The sequence below is a fragment of the Erinaceus europaeus genome, chromosome 11 (genome assembly GCF_950295315.1).
Source record: "Erinaceus europaeus chromosome 11, mEriEur2.1, whole genome shotgun sequence".
Taxonomy (NCBI): domain Eukaryota; kingdom Metazoa; phylum Chordata; class Mammalia; order Eulipotyphla; family Erinaceidae; genus Erinaceus; species Erinaceus europaeus.
This window is the reverse complement of record NC_080172.1, coordinates 98,200,152-98,221,275: the sequence shown is the minus strand read 5'-3', so window position 1 is coordinate 98,221,275 and position 21,124 is coordinate 98,200,152. Positions and strand designations below refer to the sequence as shown.

The 21,124-nt window shown below is 36.5% G+C and overlaps 2 protein-coding genes across 27 annotated transcripts in view; one reads left to right on the top strand and one right to left on the bottom strand.

Annotated features, from left to right (window-relative positions):
* The window catches only part of FUBP1 (far upstream element binding protein 1), a 32,169-nt gene extending 12,585 nt beyond the window's left edge, over window positions 1-19,584 (top strand). For 4 of the 20 annotated variants that reach the window (XM_016192991.2, XM_016192990.2, XM_016192996.2 and 1 more), the window contains 8 exons: window positions 1,535-1,695; window positions 4,158-4,309; window positions 4,391-4,470; window positions 7,632-7,769; window positions 9,736-9,810; window positions 14,272-14,331; window positions 14,411-14,556; window positions 14,832-15,115. In XM_016192991.2, the coding sequence (XP_016048477.1) occupies window positions 1,535-1,695; window positions 4,158-4,309; window positions 4,391-4,470; window positions 7,632-7,769; window positions 9,736-9,810; window positions 14,272-14,331; window positions 14,411-14,556; window positions 14,832-14,873 (854 nt within the window). In that variant the 3' untranslated portion in view covers window positions 14,874-15,115. Of the gene's footprint in view, window positions 1-1,534; window positions 1,696-4,157; window positions 4,310-4,390; window positions 4,471-7,631; window positions 7,770-9,735; window positions 9,811-14,271; window positions 14,332-14,410; window positions 14,557-14,831; window positions 15,343-17,151; window positions 17,199-18,094 lie in introns of those variants that run through there. The other 16 variants (XM_060202213.1, XM_060202212.1, XM_060202216.1 and 13 more) reach the window with 6 other exon arrangements.
* A 10-nt stretch (window positions 19,585-19,594) lies between these two features.
* Window positions 19,595-21,124, bottom strand: part of NEXN (nexilin F-actin binding protein) — a 75,357-nt gene continuing 73,827 nt past the window's right edge. For 5 of the 7 annotated variants that reach the window (XM_060202219.1, XM_060202223.1, XM_060202221.1 and 2 more), the window contains 2 exons: window positions 20,440-20,797; window positions 19,595-20,350 (listed from right to left, as the gene is read on the bottom strand). In XM_060202219.1, coding sequence (XP_060058202.1) covers window positions 20,337-20,350; window positions 20,440-20,797 — 372 coding nt within the window. In that variant the 3' untranslated portion in view covers window positions 19,595-20,336. Of the gene's footprint in view, window positions 20,798-21,124 lie in introns of all 7 variants that reach the window. The other 2 variants (XM_060202220.1, XM_060202225.1) reach the window with 1 other exon arrangement.

Below are 21,124 nucleotides of genomic sequence, written 5' to 3'. Positions count from 1 at the left end.
TATCATCCTTCATGGACCTGTATTCTCCCCACCCACCCACCCCAGAGTCTTTTACTTAGGTACAATAAGCCAATTCCAATTCAGGTTCTACTTGTGTTTTCTTTTCTGATCTTGTTTTTCAACTTTTGCCTGAGAGGTCATCTCATATTCATACTTCTGTTTCTGACTTATTTCATTCACTCAACATGATTTTTTCAAGGTCCATCCAAGATCGGCTGAAAACGGTGAAGTCACCATTTTTTACAGCTGAGTAGTATTCCATTGTGTATATATACCACAACTTGCTCAGCCACTCATCTGTTGTTGGACACCTGGGTTGCTTCCAGGTTTTGGCTATTACAAATTGTACTGCCAAGAACATATGTGGACACAGATTTTTTTGGATGGATGTGTTGAGTTCCTTAGGATATATCCCCAGGAGAGGAATTGCAGGGTCATAGGGTAGGTCCATTTAAATAAAATATTTCTGGTAAATTAATTTTCACTTTAGGTATTAATACTGCAGAAATTATGTCTTTAAAATTTTTAGATATATTTTAATTTTTATTTTAATACTTACTCCCTTTTGTTCTTGTTTCTTTTTATTGTTGTAGTTACTTTTGTTGTCATCATTGTTAGATAGGACAGAAAGAAATGGAGAGAGGAGGGCAAGACGGGGAGAGAAAGGTAGACACCTGTAGACCCACTTCACCTGTGAAACGACTCCCCTGCAGGAGGGGAGCTTGGGGCTCCAGCTGGGATCCTTATGCCGGTCCTTGCGCTTTGCGCCACATGCGCTTAACCCACTGCACTACCGCCTGACTCCCTAGATGTATTTTGAAAGCTGGGAAGACAGCATAATGGTTGTACAGAAGGCTTCATACCTGAGGCTCCAAGTTCAATCCTCAGCTCCACCATAAGCCAGAGCTGTGCAGTTCTCTGGTCTCACACACTCATTGAGAAAATAAATATACATTTAAGAAAAGCATGAAGTGCTTTATGTAATTTGATTCAAAGTACAGGATAGATGGAAATTTATCAGAATATTGTCACATGGAAGGCTGCCAGTACTTTTTTTTTTGCCTCAAAGGTTATTACTGGGGCTCAGTACCTACACTACAGATCCATTGCTCCTGGAGGCCATTTTTTTCCAATTATATTGCCATTATTATTGCTGCTGTTGTTGGATCTGACAAATTGAGAGAGGAAGGTAAGAGGGTTGGATAGGACAGAGAAATTGAGAGATGAGGGAAGACGGAGAGAAAGACACCTGCAGACCTGCTTTGCCACTTGTGAAGAGACACATATACAGGGTTGGATAGGACAGAAATTGAGAGATGAGGGGAAGATGGGGAAAGAGAAAGACCTGCAGACCTGCTTTGCCACTTGTGAAGAGATAGACACACACACAAACACACCCAGACTCGAACCTGCACTTCACTACATGTGCACTTAACCTGCTGCCCAGCCCCTGACCAATACTTTTTGTCCCACCCACTTAATTGAGGCTTGAGTAATTTATGTCCTCTGAATCTTAATACTTTTTTATTTTTAGGAGGCGAAACCATAAAGAGCATAAGTCAGCAGTCTGGTGCAAGAATAGAACTTCAACGAAATCCTCCACCTAATGCAGATCCTAATATGAAATTATTTACAATTCGTGGCACTCCACAGCAAATAGATTATGCTCGTCAACTCATAGAAGAAAAGATTGGTGTGAGTATATCTCAGATTTCCAGTTACGAGCTGGGAAGGTGGTGGAACATGGGATTTTCATTTGTGATAGTATTTGGTCCCATCCCTAGCGCTGCACATTCCAGAGCAGAGCAGTATTCTGGTATCTGTTATGTCTGTGTCCTACCCATGCCCCGGTCTTAATAAATACCTTTTTTTTTTTCCCTTTTTTCAACAAAGCTTCCAATTTATTGGGTAGAACTTTTAAGACATCAGTTCAGTGGACTGAGAGATGGTAGATGGTAAAGCATTGGACTCTCAGGCATGAGGTCCAGAGTTCAATCCCCAGCAGCATATGTACGAGAGTAATTTTCTGCTTTCCTTTCCCTTTCCTGTCTAATAAATAAACAAAAGACATTAGTTTAGATATTTATGTAAGTACATGCAGAATTTTCTTTAGGATCGTATCCCTCAGTATATACACAAAACAGTAAGAGAATATATCATGATTTCATGGTGTGGAACTATACATTTTAGGCTTACAGTTTTATAACCTACTGTCAATCACAAATTTTAAAAACTAAATGAAAAATAAGTTTTAGGTGTTAAGAAATTTATATTTGATATTTGTAGAAGAGAATGACATTATTTCCAGATAGGACATTTGAAGTTGTTGGATGATTGTGGTACATTCTTGAAAGAAATAGTTAACATGAATCCATTGTTTATTAAAGGCTTAACTATACCCAGCCTTGGTGAGGCAATGAAGAATCTGATGCAGCCCCCACTTTTACAGATTCCAGCACTTGGATTGATTGACTCACAATGATCCAACGAGTTTAAAGTGTAGACTACTGGGGTGATTCCTACCTCTATACACGATACTGGTTCAGAATGTCTGGAATGGGACCCAGCATCTAATTTTAGGAAGGTGTTCCAGGTGATTCTGATATATGACCAGACTAAACTTTTTCTCTTCTAGAAAATTTTCTTGGTGCTATTATTTTCAAAATAAGAAATCTTTAACTGTCATTTTTGTAAATGAGACAAATAATGCTGTACTGTATTCTTTCACCATAGAAAATGACATGGTGTATGGAGGCATTTAAATGTTTTTATAACACAATTCCCCTATGGTGTTTGTCATGCTTGGAAGTGTAAAAAAAAAAAAGTGGTTTTTTTTGTTTTGTTTTGTTTTCAGTAGAGACAGAAATCAAGAGGCAGGCATAAGGGAGATAGAAGAACACCTGCAGCCGCTGCTTCATTGCTCATGAACTTTCACTGCAGGTGGTGACCAGGGGCTTGAACCTGGGTCATTGTAAATTGTAATGTGCACTCTACTGAGTGCACCAGCACTCCAACTCCACCTATACACAAAAAATACATAAAAGAAACAAAGATGAGCCCTATGAAAATATTGATGCTTTTCCTCCATCCCTTTTTCCTTTACCATGAATGGAAAAGGTAGATTATAGGTTCTACACTAGAAGTAAGGGATAATCAGAACAATTAAGTTTTATTTTTCAGAGTGCTTATTATTATTATTATTTAAAACATTAAAAAGATAGGTTTCGGGCTGGGGGTAGATACCATAGTGGTTAAGCAAAGAGACTCTGAAGTCACAGGTTCAGTTGCCCACACCACATTAAACCAGAGTTGAGCAGTGCTCTGGTTAAAAAAAAAAAGACAGGTTTATAAAAGTTAGTTTGAAAGTCAAAACTAGCTTTCTTATTTTGTACTGAGAACTGATAAAATCGATGTAGCATAGGTGTTTTAAGTATTTCTGTCCAGACTGCCTCATGGATATTTTTAATTGCAAGTGTTGTATTAGGATAGTTAAATTTAATGAGGGTTACAATTTAGGTTGTCACAGAGACATCAGCTAAGCACTAATTGTGACATTGTTTTTTAAATGACTTTGGTTTGAAAAGAATTGGATATTTAGGAGATTAGGACATAATTTAAATGGGGCTTAAGTGATGGGTTGCAGGAATTTTAGTTCTTATGTAAGGAGTTTTACAGATTCTGAGGACATATTATCAAGAAGATTAAGATTGAGAAGTGGCTGCAAAAACAAAGCTGCATGTAGGGATCTAATTTCAGTAAGTTTACCTGATTTAAGGTGAGAGTGATAAAAGTAAGGATTGTAAAAGAAAGCTGCAAAAGCAAATTGATTGGTGAGCAAATGGCAGCTTGTCAGACCCCAGGATTCAGTTCCTATCTGTACATACGATACACATTCTTCCCCCACATCTATCCTCATAGAAACAAATAATCCTTCTTAAAATAGCAAAGATTAGGACTAGCAGAACAGTGTGGACAAAATAGATAAAGAAGTAAAGGAAATATTTTTGGTACTGCTATTGAGTTTAATTTTGCATATCTCAAAAATATACCAGAGTCACAGGTAGTTTTGAAACATGAAGAAAATGGAAGTGGTCATTACTGTTCTAATTATTTTTGGTGTGTTTATGCTTATGTCTTTCTTTTTTTTTTCTTTATAGGGCCCAGTAAATCCTTTAGGACCTCCTGTACCCCATGGGCCTCATGGTGTTCCAGGACCCCATGGGCCTCCAGGACCTCCAGGGCCTGGAACTCCAATGGGACCATATAACCCTGCACCGTATAATCCAGGACCGCCAGGTCCTGCTCCTCAGTAAGTTTGAATTTAGTTCTTGGTGTTGTGCAGTCTCATTTTTGCTGAATTGTATTTTTATGTTAATTTTCATCTTTTCAGTGGTCCTCCAGCCCCTTATGCTCCCCAGGGGTGGGGAAATGCATATCCACACTGGCAGCAGCAGGCCCCTCCTGATCCAGGTGAAAAATGTTTATGATTAATGTGTAATCTATATATATTTTTTGTGTGTGTGTAATCTATAGTATTTGTATGTCACCCTACTACATTTTTTTGTTTTACATCGTATACATTTTCTGTACTCAGTTTATTCTTTCAGCAGAGTAGTAGGTGCTGTCTTTTCTCCTACTCATAGCTTTCTTTTTATCTGGATTAAAGAGGCATTAATCAAAACCAGTTTTGATGATTGCTATATCCACTATTCTGGTGTCATTTCAAGGGAAGTATAGAATCATGAATTTCCACACAGTATGCACATATTCATGTGTGTGTGTTCGGTAGAATCTGAAGTAGCAGTGGAAGGTAGAAGAAAGGTGGCATCTGTAGCACTGCTTTACGGCTTAGGAAGCTTCCCTTCCATGGGTGGGAATCCAGGGACCTGAACCTGGGGCTTTGTGCAGTGTGTGGCACACCTGGCCCTGTTATTTATTTATTCTATAGTCAACTTTTTATAAAAGACAGACAGATTGCAAGAACAAAGAGGCCTGAGGAAGGTAGGAAGAAAGAGACACCTGCAACACTGCTTCACCATTCATGAAGCTTTTATTTCTGCAGGTAATGGCAACAGCAACTTAAAATTGGGTCTTAGTGTTAGAACATACTCCACAGCCAGCCCACCCAACATATGCATGTATTTATATTTATGTTTATATTGCAAGTAATTGAGGGCCAGAAGTTAACTCGTTGGATTAAGCACATAATGCCTTTTGTATGTGGGGCCATGAGTGGCAGGGTGGTGCACTTGTATTTCACTGTGTTTCCTCCATCATGTAGTCTCCCTCTCTTTCTCTAATTTTTATTATCTTTTATTTATTGGATAGAGACAGCCAGAAATAGGAAGACAGACAAAAACCTGTAGCCCTGCTTTACCACTTGCAAAGCTTTTCCCCTGCAGGTGGGGACCAGGGGCTCAAACCCTCACATTCTAACATGTGTACTCAACCAGGTGTGCCACCATACGGTCCCCATCATGCAATCTCTATGGAATAAATAGTTTATAGAGTGTATTAGACACTTTGGACACAGAAGCTGGGGCCCAGAGTTTGATTCCTAGCGTCACATGTGCCAGAGTAATGCTTCCGTTCTCTCACTCTCTTTCATAAGTAAATAAAATTATTTAAAGAGGAAAAGTTAATGGGAACCTGGAGTACTTGGCATTGACCTGTTAAAATTGTGCACTTTACAATGCATGAGAGCCAGGCATACAAGCTCTGGCACAGGGGGATGTGCTGTGGGCTTTTTCTTTTCTTGAGAGCTTTTTTCAAGTTTCTAGCAAGGGGTGTGCAGCTACTCGTTTACCCTCCACCGAAGACCGGTCCATCTCTGTTCGGGGAAGACCGTTCTCTTTGACCGAGCGCGCAGCTTCGGGAGGGACACCTGCCTAGACAGTCAGATTGCCCTCACATCCTTTCTTTCTCTTTTCTATTTAACATTAAAATAATGGAGCTGGGTGGTGGCTCACCAGCTGTTATATAGTGCCGCTGATGTCTCTTTCTCCACCTATCTCTCCCATCTATCTCAATTTCCCTGTCTAACCAAGAAAGAAAAAGAGGGAGAGGAAAATAAAAATGATTACCAGGAGCAATAGATTCAGAGCACAGACACTATGTCATGTCACATCAGTAATTCTGGTGGCATAAAAATAAAACATACGGACCAGTGAACTCTTTTTTTTTTAACTTTTTTTTTTTGCCCTTGTTTTTTATTGTTGTAGTTGTTGTTATTGATGTTGTTGTTGGATAGGACAGAGAAATGGAGAGAGGAGGGGAAGAGAAAGACAAGACACCTGCAGACCTGCCTGTGAAGCGACTCCCCTGAAGATGGGGAGCCAGGGCCTCAAACCGGGATCCTCACACTGGTCCTTGACTTTGTGCCACGTGCGCTTAACCCACTGCGCTACCGCCCGATTCCCAATGAACTCTTAAGAATTTATGTAGTAGCAGAGTTCACTCAGTGGAGTATACATTGTACCATTCATGGGATCCAGGTTTGAGCTGTAGAACAGTGCTAAGGTGAATTTCTCTCTCCTTCACTGTCTCACTAGTTGGGGGTATGTGGGGGGGATTCACTGGATACAGTGGATTCAAGCAATCTGCGAAGCCTGGCTGAGGGACAGCAACCGTCTCTTGTGTAATAGTCAAGAACTTGGTCTTCAAACTGAACAGTTAACTTAATAACTAGAAGATATCAGTCATTCTTGAGCCTTTCTAAACCAAAGAAATCTTACTATAAAATAACAAATGAATAACATTGTTGAATATTAGTGTGTTCGCAATATGTAATGCTAAAGTTTGTTTTAGCTCAGATTAGCTTAACATGCTGTTTGTTCAGTAAGATACTCACCAGTATGCAAGTTATGACACCATAGAAACATAAATATTCAAACACTGAAAGCTTACTATTTTGAGAATATTTTGGAGGGTGGCATAATAACTTATAATTGTATCACCTTTTTTCCCTTATCTAGAAGTCTTTGCTACTTTTTTTCTTCAAACTTCACTGTTAAAATAGCTAAGTGTTTTTATTTACTTGGGATAAGGGCTAACCTATGTAATACAAGCTAATATGTAGCACAGAATAAGGAATTATAGTCTTGAGAATATGAACTGGTATATCTATATCTTCATATGTTCTTATGAAGTATAAAGGACATAAATTTTGTATAGATTAGAAATCCTTTAATTTTTTTGCTTATAGCAAAAACTATTTTAAAATAAGATGTTTTGGATATAATTTTAATTATTTTTTTTTACTGATAGAAAAGACAGGGGAGGAGAGCACTTTAGCACCACTTCACCACTCTTGAACTTCCCCTAGGACTTGAACTTGAGTCCTTGTGCATGGTAAACTGTTTTTAAGATTTCATTTATTCATGAAGATAGAAGGAGAGAGAGAGAAAGAACCAGACATCACTCTGGTATATGTGCTGCCGGGGATTGAACTCAGGACCTCATGCTTGAGAATCCAACACTTTACTGCACCACCTCCTGGACCATAAGAGTTTGATTTCTATAAATAAAAAGCTAATAATGTTGTAAATATATTTAACCAGACAGGTTATTTGTAAAAGGTAGTAATTGTGGGATTTATATACAAACTTATAACCTGTGTTTCTTAATTGTAGCTAAGGCAGGAACAGATCCAAACTCAGCGGCTTGGGCTGCTTATTATGCGCATTATTATCAACAGCAAGCACAGCCGCCACCTGCAGCTCCTGCTGGTGCACCAACCACAACCCAAACTAACGGACAAGGTAACTACGGTAACTAGAGACTTTTTTTTTTCCATACATCCAAGTAAGACCTGGTTTTGACATATGAAGTATATTAGTGTAAAATAATTGAATTTGATATTTTCAGTTGTGACTTCAGTAAGTATGCTTTCCTTAAAAAACTGTGGAATAATTGTAAACTTTTACATAGTGTGTCTATATCAGTTATCAGTAGGTTGTGTGTGTGTTTTCCAGACTATTTTAAGACTTTCCTCCATTTCCCACATTTTTCTGTTAATCCCCCAAGTACAGAAAGTACTTGAAGTGCAGCCTTCAAAATTAACAGTGATTAATCGTTACTTTTCCAATGCATCGCCCTTTTTCAGATTTCACCAATCACCTCATGAATTTATTTTGATCCAATATCCCATTTAATGCCAGGTTTCATTCAGGAACAATTCCCCAGCCCTTTTCATGTTGTAAAGTTATAGACATCTTGTTTTGTGGAGTAACTTATTAACCAGGGGACCTTCAGCTCATGAAGTTGACCTTTTAATCATAAAGCCCTTGGCAAAAACCTATCAGAATAGGTGTTGCTAAAGCATATGTCAGGGTCATATATGTTGAACTGTTTCATCCCCAGAGGTGATAACCATAATTTCCTGGTCATATTGATAATCTATCAACATTTAAAATTTTCATTTTCCTCTTTGAAACTAGTGTTTTCTGAAAAAGTTAAACTGAGGTTCAACCATGTCTTATTCTTTAAGCTTTAATTTATCAGTCTTCATTAATAACATCTGCCTGATTTCAGCTACATCTTTAGTGTTTCTATTGCCATCATCAAGTTTATGTTTACTGATATTTTACTGTTAAAAAAGAACCTCTTTTAACTATATTATTTTTGAATACCTAATTGTCATAGATTATATCAGTTAGGAATAACTTCAAGGTGTCTCCTGTATCCTTGTGACCTACCTGTCATTAAATACTTTTTACTTTTCTTATATAGTAAATGGCCTGTCTTTGTGTTTTCTGGGCTCCAGAATTACTGGTTTTCCCAAGGCTCCTTGGGCATGAATTTTTTTTATCTTTATTTTTATTGGATAGAGACAGCCAGAAATTGAAAGGAATGGGGAGGTAAGGAGAGAGACAAGAGACACCTGGAGCCCTCCTTCACCATTCGTGAAGCCTTTTCCGTCTGCAGGTGGAGATTGGGGGTCTTGAACCCAGGTCCTTGCACACTATAACATGTACACTCAACCAGGTGTGCCACCACCCAGCCCCTGAAATTTTTTTTCATAACCATCATGCTATCTCCCCAGCCCCATCCTTATTCTTTTAGTTTTCAACTTTTAGTTGAAATATCAAAGTATCTAATTGTGTTCATTGCTGTTGACTTGCTGATTATAGCTCCTTTCAACTTACAGAGCTAGGTAGTAACTTTATACACATGCATACCTATATAAACATAGAAATCATATTTTTTTAAATTGTGTATATTCATATTACCTGTAACTTTCCTCAGACTTCAAACAGCTTTTTTTTTTTCTCTTTCTGAACTTCTTGTGTGATTCTTTGTGTAGCCTATGAAATTTATTTATATGGTAAATATGATAATTCTTCCAAAAGCGTAGACCATTGTTCTGTATGTTTGGTACTACCAAAGATACAACTACCCCAAAGCACCTCACTCCAAACCCCCCCCCTCCACTTAAGAAACTGAAGGAAAGAGCCAAAATTGTCTTTTTAAAATATTGGGGGGAGAGGGGCCACACAATGGTGTTTGGTTAAGCACAGTACTACTGTGTGCAAGGACCCTGGCTTGAGCCCTGCTCCACCTGCAGGGAATACACTTCATGAGCAGTGGAGCAGGTCTGCAGTTTTCTTTCTTTCTCCCTATCTCCCTTTCCCTCCCAGTTTCTCTCTGTCTTTTTAAATAAATAAATGAATAAATAAATACTAAAAGAAATCTTTCAGAAAATACATTAATTTTTTGTTATTTTTCTTCAACAAGGAGATCAGCAGAATCCAGCTCCAGCTGGACAGGTTGATTATACTAAAGCTTGGGAAGAGTACTATAAGAAAATGGGTATGTTCTACATTTCTTTATGTTACTGATTAAGGTCTGTTAAGCCTTTATTGTGAATTGAAACATAAAGCACTAGGAGGTTGGAGAATTTGATGACATGTTATATCTTGTTTTTGTTGACTTGTACTTTGATCCTTTGGTTTTAGCATTCTTAAGGGGGTGGGCCAGGGAGATGATAGCTCACTGAGTAGGGCATTTGCCTTGCCACGTGCTTTGCCCTGGTTCACACAGCAATGATGAGAGAGGTGCTGTGGTGCTGGAGGAAGCTCTCATGCTGAAAGTAACCTAGAATGGCAAGTACAAAATTTCTTTGTGTCCCGTCCCCCCACCCCCCAATTTTCTAGATTCCACATATGAATGAAGCCATCTGGGTTTGTCTTCATCGCCTTACTGTTTTTTTACCGGAGCACTTGGCAAACACTAGAAGAAGAACCAGAGCACTACTCAGCTCTGGCTTATGGGTGGTGCAGGGGATTGAACCTGGGGCTTTGAAACTTCAGGAAAGAGATTCTCTTTGCATAACTATTACGCTATCTGCCCATGCCCCATCTCTTTACTTATTGTGGCAGGTATGATCACCTCCAGTTCCATTCATTATACTCCAAAGGACACGGTTTCTTTCTTTTTTTTTTATTGCAAAGTAGTATTTCATGCAATATATATCCCATAAATTCTTGAGACAGTCATCAAGAAAGTATACTAATTTGTGGTTGCATAAGCACCTAGACAGGGTTATGGCTGGGCTTTGATGCTGGCACTATGAATCCATCACTCCCAGTGGACTTTTTTTGATAGGACAGAAAAATTAGGATGGGACACCTGCAGGCATACTTCATTTGTGAAGCACTCTGCCTGCAGATGGGGAGTAGAAGATTGAACCCAGGTTTTTTTTTTATTTTTTAGTTTTTTTTATTTTTTTAATTTATTTCTTTATTGGGGAATTAATGTTTTACATTCAACAGTAAATACAATAGTTTGTACATGCATAACATTCCCCAGTTTCCCATTTAACAATACAACCCCCACTATGTCATTTTATCATCCTTCATGGACCTGTATTCTCCCCACCCACACACCCACCCCAGAGTCTTTTACTTTGGTGTAATATGCCAATTCCATTGCAGTGAACCCAGGTTCTTAAATGTGATTTGTGCGCTGAACTAGGTGCACCACTGCCTGTCCTCCAGGAGGAAATAGTTTTATCTCTAAATACAGGTGTCACGCATTGCAAATCTAAACTGAAAACTTGCCACTTGCACATATGATATTGAACATTGCATACAGTTTTGTCAAACAGTTCTGTATTTTAATAGCCTTGGTGAAATAGATTAGGTTCTAGAGTACCAAGTAAAAATGGGTTGTGTGTGGTATTATTAACAGGTTAGATGTAACCTACAATGACAAAGGAAGTTAAGAAAACTAACTAGGTTTACATATGTGAAGAAAACAACTAGAAACTCCCCACACACACACTAACTGAAGCTACATGGCATATACAATATGCCATCCATCCTGTTAAACACTAAGACTGATTGTGAACATGACTGCTAAAAACTGCCCTTGTGGCTATTGCAGTCTGATGGAGAGTTAAGCTGTTAGCTGAGTGCTTTGAAAATTACTTGTGCTACTGTGAATGAAGAAAGCTAAGTTTATTGACATTTCTTCGCTAAAGAATGTTTCCTGTTGGCCACAGAAACATTTAAAAACCTTATTAAGCCTTTCTAAGAAACAGTATGTTGTTGTGGTCCAGGTTATTTCAGACAAGTCAGCAGCTTGTCCAAAAGAACAAATTCTCCAAAAGAAAACTTTAAAACTGAATTTTGTGTGTGTGTCAGTCCCTATCACCACTTCATAGAGTTGAGGGTTTTTTTAGTGGGTGAAAGGGGTCCAAAGACTTGGAATGTTCTAATTCTCAATCTAGTGCCTTCATAATCACACTTGTCATATGATAGAACAACTTTTTGCCCCTTTTGTTGCCCTTGTTTTTATCGTTTATTATTATTGTTATTGATGAACAGAACAGAGAGACACCAGCAGACCTGCAGGTGGGGAACTGGAACCAGGCTAGCATCAGTCCATTCGCTTTGAGTCACATATACTTAACCTGCTGTGCTGCCACCCAACCCCCAGGACAACTTTTTTTTTTTAATGCAATTTCACTTTCTAATGAAAACCAGACACTCCCTTCCCATTGGCATTGCAGTATAATCATTGTTCTGCTTCTTTGTAAACAAGCCTATTCAAACAGATAGGAGTCCAGTAACTTTATAAGTTTATGAAACAATTCTGAGTTTCCTACAGTTGACACTACAAAAATTTAAAAGGGAGCAGATTTCAGAAAGGCTGTTATATGTTGAGCATTGATGTGGTGAGCCCTGGACCCTTAGCATATAAGTGTTCTTTATGTTTTTTCTTAATTAATTAGAGGAAAATCAGCATCTTTCTGGCACACTGATACCAAGGATCTAACGTCCTTTTTTTTTTTTTTTTTTTTTTAAAGAAATGGAGGTATATTAAGAGTGATTTTTTCCCCTCCATAAAGCAAGTCTGGTTTGAGCCTGTAGTTGTTACAAGTGAACTATTGTGAAGTCTTTTCTCTTGAAAGACTGAGATTAACAAGTAAACGTAAAGCTGTGTATGAGTATTATGCACTGTACTAATATATACTTGTGTGGCGTCAAAATAGTTCTTGGACTGAGAAGGAAAGGAATATAAAAGAGAGCAAAGGCCCTTAGATTACATAAGTTCCCCCCCGTTTCAGCTAGGCAAAATATACTGTATTGTTTTTTAGTGGGGTGGGATGAGTTTTTCAAGTTTTGAATGTCAGATGGTGGTTTACTTACCACGTATTTGGGTTTTGTTCATTTGTTTTACAGAATAATTTTTTTACTTGTAGCTTTTTCAAAGATAGTTCAAGTTTGGAATATTGCAGCTTAATGGATTTCTTTCATCTTGTCATTTTACCTCTAAAATGAGAACCTTTTATTTAACAAATGAAGTTTAGTTCCTTTTGAAATCTCAAGTGGAATTTGCTGTTGCCTTATCCAGGCTTGATTTGAAGTCAGCAGGTTACCAAATGTGTGGTTTTATTGATAAGGGAATGGTAAGATGGTATCTGTTGAGTCCTGTCTCATGTTTGCTTGATTGGTATCTTCTCATTAGAACAGAACATTGAACTCCTTGCCTCTTTTTTTTAAAATTTATTTCTTTATTGAGGAATTGATGTTTTACATTCAACAGTAAATACAATAGTTTGTACATGCATAGCATTCCCCAGTTTCCCATTTAACAATACAACCCCCACTATGTCATTTATCATCCTTCGTGGACCTGTATTCTGTATTCTATCCACCCACCCACCCCAGAGTCTTTTACTTTGGTGCAATATGCCAATTCCATTTCAGGTTCTACTTGTGTTTTCTTTTCTGATCTTGTTTTTCAACTTCGGCCTGAGAGTGAGATCATCCCATATTCATCCTTCTGTTTCTGACTTATTTCACTCAACGAACTCCTTGCCTCTTAACAAAAAGTTGTATAAAGTCAAAACCAGGATTCTGTTTACATAGGATTTCTCTTATAGTTGCCTAGAGAAGCTGGGGTGGGTAGGGAGACTCTTGGATCTTTAATTCTTCTATCTAACTATAGTCATAATCCATTGAACTCCAAATTAAGTGAAATTCAGATAACAATGATAAAAAGAAAAACATCTCCCTCCCTCTCTCCAGAACACTGCTCTGCTAGATTTGTCAGGATTGTACCTGGGAACATGGGAAGCTTTTTTGCATGACCATTATGCTATGACCCCTGGTCACGTTTTTATTTTTGTCACTAGAAGTCCAATGCACTATCCATTGCGCCACAGAGTCACCTGTTTTTATTTCAAAGCATTTTATATCTTCAGAAAATTTTGAACTAGCATGGATAACACGTTTAATATTTAAGTTTTCCTGGATTGTCAGGAATAACAAACGTCTTTTAAAAGTCTTTGGGTAGGTTTGCTTTATTCTAAGGTTTTGAGTTGTAATTCGTTGATCTCTTTGAATAGTATTTACTTTGCTGTTTTTTGTGTCCTTTGTCAGGTTATGGTTCAAATTGTAAAGTTCCTTTTTAAGAAGACAATGAAGAGTAGTTTAAAGGTTGCATAGCCAGAAAACAAATCTTCCTGAACTCTTAAAATAATATCTTTACTCCCTTTTGAGGTTTTTTTTTTTTAATCAGGAAAAAAATTTCTTTTATTTAAAACATGTATGATGGATGAGACAGTGCCCCCTCCCCCATCACTATAGATGACTTACTTGAAGCACTTCTCAAATTCAGTTTAGAATATTTATAAGATCTCATTTGAGTCGAGATTATGCCTAAGTAAATAGGAGTGATTCCAACACTCTACTTATATCTTTATATAGCCTGTACTTAACAGTGGATATAATTTTGTATTAAAATTTAGGGGGTTTTTTTTAGGTCAACAAGGGCAGACACCAGATTATTCAAAGGCTTGGGAGGAATATTACAAGAAGCAAGGTATTGTTTTTATTAGAATGAGATTCTTTTGAACTTCAAATTGTGGTGACTGCAACAAAGTTGTTTTGTTTTCTCAAAGGTCAAGCAGTTCCTGCTCCTGCTGGGGCTCCACCAGGTGGTCAGCCCGATTATAGCGCAGCCTGGGCTGAGTACTACAGACAACAAGCAGCCTATTATGCCCAGACAAGTCCCCAGGGAATGCCACAGCACCCTCCGGCACCTCAGGTATAATAAGTTTGCTAGAATGTTGTTGGTTTCCACTCCAGTCATGTTTTGTGCATGTTTACTGTTTTGTCTATTTGGGAATATGTTGCCTTCTTAATTTTATCTGGCAAAATTTAAATGAAGTACTGCGGTGTATTGTTTGGGTTTTTTTTGTTGTTGTTGTTGGTTTTTTTTTATATTATTTTTTTTTAAAAATAATATAATGCTTTCTGGCATCTGAGTTCTGAATTTTCCTACAATGCCTTTGATTTTAAAAATAAATTTTCTTCCCCCAGGGATTTGCAAATCATGCAAGAAGCCACCAACATTTATATTAACCAGTTTTTCTTTCTTAAAGGATTCACTCCTGAATTAGCTCCATTTAAAGGATTTTCTTTAACTTTTTGTGTATTTCTTATGTATCTCTTCTGCACAGGGCCAATAATAAGAAGTGGACAATACAGTATTTGCTTCATTGTGTGGGGGAAAAAAACCTTTGTTAAATATATGGATGCAGACGACTTGATGAAGATCTTATTAATTTTGTTTTTGGTTTAAAATAGTGTTTTTTTTTTCTTTTCTGAAAATGTACAAAATATCTATCACTACTGATAGGAGGTTAATATTTCTGTGTAGAAATGAAAATTGGTTTGTTTTTAGTACTTAGTGTAGATGTACACATTCCAGCAAATGTATTTGCAACTATTATGTGGTCAATGCTTTGTGATATAAATGTACTTTTTCAATGTATACTTTCACTTTTAAAATGCCTGTTTTGTGCTTTACAATAAATGATATGAAACCTCCTGTGTCGGTAAGTTGGATATGTGGGTATTTAAAGGATTCATACTTTCTTAGCAATGATAAATTAAGATACATATACACAAATATATGAGCTTTCCCCATGAGTATTAATTGAGTTTTTAAACACTGGCATGTTTTTTCCCCCTTGCAGTATAGTAGTAGACTGGAAGATCTTTTCCATTTATTGTATTTGGCTGTTTCAGTACAAGTAATCCTGATATCTTCATTTTACCCCCCTTCTGTTTGATTAAAAACTGCATGTGTATACAGTGATTTTTGGCATCCTTTCATTGCATTAACAGTGAAATTTCCTTTTATACATGACCACTGGTTCAGACCCGTACTGCTGCTATAACAGTTAACCTTTCTGTTCTTAATTTGATAATTACTTGATTTCTGAGGCTATTTCAGCATAATTAATTTTAGATAATTTTTGATAGTGAATATGAGTAGTCTAATAAGGGCAGTTTTTTCATGTAAAGAAACGTTCAATGTATACAATATCAGTGTGTTTCTTTTTAAATTTAGGACAGAGAAGTTTTATAGTATGCAAAGTAGCTGTAGTACATCTGCCATTGAAACATGGGGGTGCGGAAATGTCTGAGCTTTTTCCTTTTTGCAGTATAGATAAGCTTTGCTTTGTAAATGCAAAAGTCCAATCATTGAATCGACTTCCTTTATGTACTTGAATTCATTTTATTACTCTTTAACACTCATGCTGAAGTTCTGATATTTTGTTGAAATCCATTGTTTTTACTCTTTGCATATTTGTTGGCTTTTTGCATATTAATATATTAGACTACATGCAAATACAGTCTGTCTTGCCATTGTCTGTTGAAGTGCAGGTTTGATCCAGCCAGTATAGAACTAGCTCTGTAGGGGTGAGGAGGACTGTGCTGTGTATCACCCTTGATTGTGTTCCTTCAAGGAGCATTGCACTGTAAGTACATCAGAATGACAAATTGATGAACTGCAACAGTATCTTTTTGTCAATGTTCCACATAATGTAAATGCCATACTTTGTGTGAATATTATGTTGGAATACAGTGCTGATACCTTGGAAAACCATAACTGCTTTTTGATTTAACATAGAATACTACATAGGTCTGTATTTTTTAAGTGGGCTTAATGGGTAAGTATTTTTTATATGCTTAGATATAGCTAAAGAAAACTGATCATTAACAAAGTTGAATAGTATTACTCATTGGTGCTCCAGATTACATTGTTTTTTCATTATAAATTTGCATTTCTTATATCAATATGAAAGACTTGAAGTGTATCAGAGAGACTTGGTTTTTCAGCTTGCTAATATTAAGAAGCAATGTAGAAGTCTTAACATCTCGTAACTATGTACATATTCTTCCACTTGTGGAGCACCATTTTGTTATTCTAAATATACCATAAAAGAACATGTGCAGGGACACAAATGTTGAGAGAAGATCTACAGGGTAGAAGGTAGCAGTACAGTTCACTGTAGATATTTTGAAATGTTTTGCAGAACCTAGAGTGACGTCCCTTACTTTCAGAAATGGATTTGTAGTTACAGTTGAAGTTTAATCATTAAGGAGTTAGTGACCTGTTATCTCTAATAGTTAAAGAGTAGGGTATTGACATGAATAATCTCAGTGCTGTGCATGATACTGTTTTATAGATGACCTTTTAGGAAAGTGGTTCATTTTACTGATTAAACTGAAGAAGTAGTTCAGTTGGATTCAGTAACATAACTCACAAATTGGAGGCTGTTGATTTTGATTCATTTAAGGTTTAAAATCTTTATTAATTGCAAACAGTGCAATTATTTATACTTCACAGTGCCTTCCCAGACCTTCCACCTTAGGTTCTGCTGCAAAAAGCAACAGGTAAGCACAACCTAAGGAATATATAAATAAATATTTCAGTACTTAATGTTGTCCCTGTGAGGTTTTGTGGTTGTGTATTCAAAAGCAATCTGCCACTGCTTCCCCAAAGTGTACTTTGTTATTTATGCTTCCATTTCAGTGGAAAGTCTGTAAGTTGTTCAAACAACTGTTTACATTTCTGGGTAATGTTTTCTTTTTATTTTTCTTAAAACAAAAGAAATAATCAGTAGATTGCTGTTATAATTGAACTATATCCAAACTTTTTGTGACCTCCCAAATGTAAAGTTGGAGTTAAGAAAGATGTTCAATAAGATAGTTTTCAAGATTTAGAAAGTCTCTTGGTTAGAAATTTCAACAGCCTTCACAATCTGTTTATGAGTAAGATTATTTTCTTTTCTCCTCCAAAGCTGTGGTATCTTTTTTCTTGGGGGTGGGGGGTTGCTTTGTTTTCCTTATTCTCTTGACCTAAAGTAATTCAGTAAGTGCACTTATGGGCTAGTGTATAAATAAAGTCAGCTTAGTCTTTCATATGCACTGAATAAAGGAAAAGAATACTGGCAGTGAGTTTTGATTAAAAGGCATGTGTATCAGCTGAGGTGTTAACTGTGTAGCAAATAACCTTTCATGACTGGTATAGAAACCACTATCTTTCAGATTTATAATACTTTGATAACTGAAGCTACGTTAGTTTTATTTTTTGCCAGTTTAAAATGTTTGTGTGTTCTTATAGTTGATTTAACTGGTACATATCTTGAGTTAAGTTGAATGTATTAAAGCAGCATCATATCAGTTTTGTTTATTCAATTTCTAAAATGTGCTGATCCTTTTAAAAACTCCTGCTTATTTCTGCAACAAAGAAAAATATTCAAAAATACTGCCTTCATTTTCACACACAGTGCTGAAGATGCTGCAAGCACCAAATCATAGCTCATAAAATCAGGTCCTGAGATAGTTACCCATAAAGAGGAATCCTTTGAGTGTATGCCATTGGTGAGCCGATGAGCATGGACCATAGAAGGGCTCAATGTAGAAGGTAAAATTGGCAAATCATAATTGAGAACTATGGAATGTATTCCCATACATAATATGATATATAGGGTGTAATGTTGCCTGCTTTTGATCACTTTTCATTTTAAAGTGCTATTCACCTGATCTTAATTTAAGTTCATGAACTGTTCAGTTTTGTAACTTAGTCACTGCACCACATTTATGTGTGTTTGAATAGTCAGTGATAGGTAAATGTTACAACTAATTTACAACTAATATAAAGTGGCTCTTTGACCCTCAAGAATCTGTTGGGATTTTAGTTAGTTGTAGTTTGCATTTTTATAAAAGAGAATATTGAATGCTGGAGAATTGTTTCTGTCTCTTGAGAATTTTTATATTACCATAAGCTTTTGCTGGTACTGCAAGCATTTTTTTTTTTTTTTAAGACATTAATCTTAATGGTGAAATGAATGGAAAGCATAAAGGTGAGCCAGTTGGTTTGAATGCAGTTGATGGGAGGATTGGTAGAAATGATGTTTAGCTTAGACTGAAATTGAATTATAGCACTTAAAAAGCTTGACAATGATTTTTTAAAGATATCTTTAGTGTGTTGATAGTTTTTGTGGTTGTTTTAGGAATGAGAAAGTATACTTTTTAATTAATGATAATTGTTTTAATGCTAATACTAGTTGTGGAGCTATATCCTTACACAAATAACTTGGTAGTTGATGCATATGGGTAGGTTTGTATAGGAGCAACAGTATGCTAAGGAAAATAAGAATGTTCAGGAGTGACAGCATTCGAGTACTCTGCCAGAAGAGCCAGTTCACTTACAGAATTAACTATTGTCTAGACTGAGGATATAGACATTACAAGTCATTGAGGCTGTGTCAATTTTATTTTCTGAAAGTTCTGCCTCATTTAAAAGTGTATTTTAACAATACTTAAAGATTATTTGAAAGTAAACTGTGTGTTGTTGTGTAGTCAACATGAGTTTTCTTGTCACAGTTATAAGAATCTGAGAGATTTTTTTTTTTAATTAGTGCTTGTAAGAAGCAGAATCCCACCCAAGGTTTTATTTTCTTCAGTGATCCCCTTATAGAAACTCTTAAATGTGTTTGCACATATTTTCTTATGCATGCTCGATGCATTTTTGTCCTGAGAAAAGTGTTCTCTACAGAAACTACCCGTGTGTTTAAAGAAGATTGGCTTAAAATGGCTACTGTGATGGGAACAGTGTCTTAGGGAGATGCAGCTTGGACTTGAGGTAAATTGAATACTTTACAAACTGTGGTTAAGAGTTTGCTTGATATTGTATGTAAAAGGGCACGTGATTATTGTAATTTTGTATTGATTATGGTTTTCTCAATAAAAAATAAATGTACATTGATGAATATTAGAAGCCAAAGTCTTGTCTCTTATTAAATGTTTGCTTTTATTTAATACAGAAGTTGCTTTATTGTGTGTTAAATTGTAAAATAAAATCTTCCAGAACATTAAAATATAAAACAATTCAATCACAACATGGTCAATCATTATTTACAAATTCATTTTAAAGATGCAAATTTAAAATCAAAGATTGCGCTGTTTTTCCATATAGTTCAAAGTCTTAGTGTTGTTGGTTTTTTGTTTGTTTTTGTCTTTGTTCTCATCCTTCTTCCATTACATCTTTTTTAGAAAGACTTTTAAAGCAGAATCATACATTACTAAGGGAAAACTGATAGGTTCCAAACCCCTTGTTTCTGCTAGTTCAGATTAATTTTATTATGTGACTAGCTAATGGTATTTCATGCAAAATAAAGTAATTCTACTTTTTAAAAATATAATTGGTGTAAACTTGTGTGGGGAAATACACAATTTTTGTTACAAAATTTGGTAAAGTATTTGAGTAAATTTCCTCCTCGCCCTGTGAAATACACATTAGTCTGTACTGCATAAGAAGGAAGTGAATATGTCTGGAAAGCAAGAAGATATTCTTTAGATAACTGAGATTCTGAAGACAATTACAGGAAGGAACAAGAAGTCAACATAGTGGCACTTCTTCTGGCTTCCTTTTTTTTTTTTAATTTTTATTTATTTATTTTAAATTTTGGCCCCGACATTGCAAAAGATGGATGCAGTAAGAAAGTTCCTGGATTAGGGGAAGGGAGCCTAGTAGTCTTCAGCTAAAAGAGAGAAGAAGAAAAGTAAATTTTTTAAAAGAAAAATTTAAATAGAATCAAAGATCTAGATGAAACGAGTGGTTAATTCTTACTTTCAATGGTAAGAATACAGGTACTAGCTGCAGAACCTTTGCTGTTGACTGCTTTACACATATACTCTCCTTCATCTTCTGGGAAAGTTTCTGGTAAGTACAGGCAGTAAGTTTCCCCTCTCTCAATGTACTGGTAGTCTTCTCCATCCTGCAGTATTTCTCCTTCAAACCACCAGGTTACTTCGGGTTTAGGTTCTCCCGTCACTTGAACAGTAAATCTGACTGGTTCACCGTCTACGACAGATGTATTTTTGAGAGGCTTCTTGAACCATGGAGCTCCTGGTCTGCTTTGCTCTTCATCTTCAATAGTGGAACCATTCATAATACTGCCCTCTTCATCTTCCTCCTCTTCTCTTTTCTATATTAAAACACATGCATTCAAGTTGATAATGGTTTAGTAAGGGAATTTAAATGTTACTTTTCCTTAAAGAACATGTAAATATAAAAAGGATTCCAATGACATTACTTTTAGAATATTTATTAATGAGAGATAGAGAGAGAGAACCAGACATTAGTCTGGTGCATGTGCTGCTGGGGATTAGACTCGGGACCTCATGCTTGAGAGCCAGTGCTTTATCCACTGTGCCAACTCCTGGGCTTTTTTTTTACACACACACACCAGAGCAGTGCTCAAGCTTATGGTTGTGCTGGGGATTGAACCTGGCACCTCTGGTGTCTAACCATT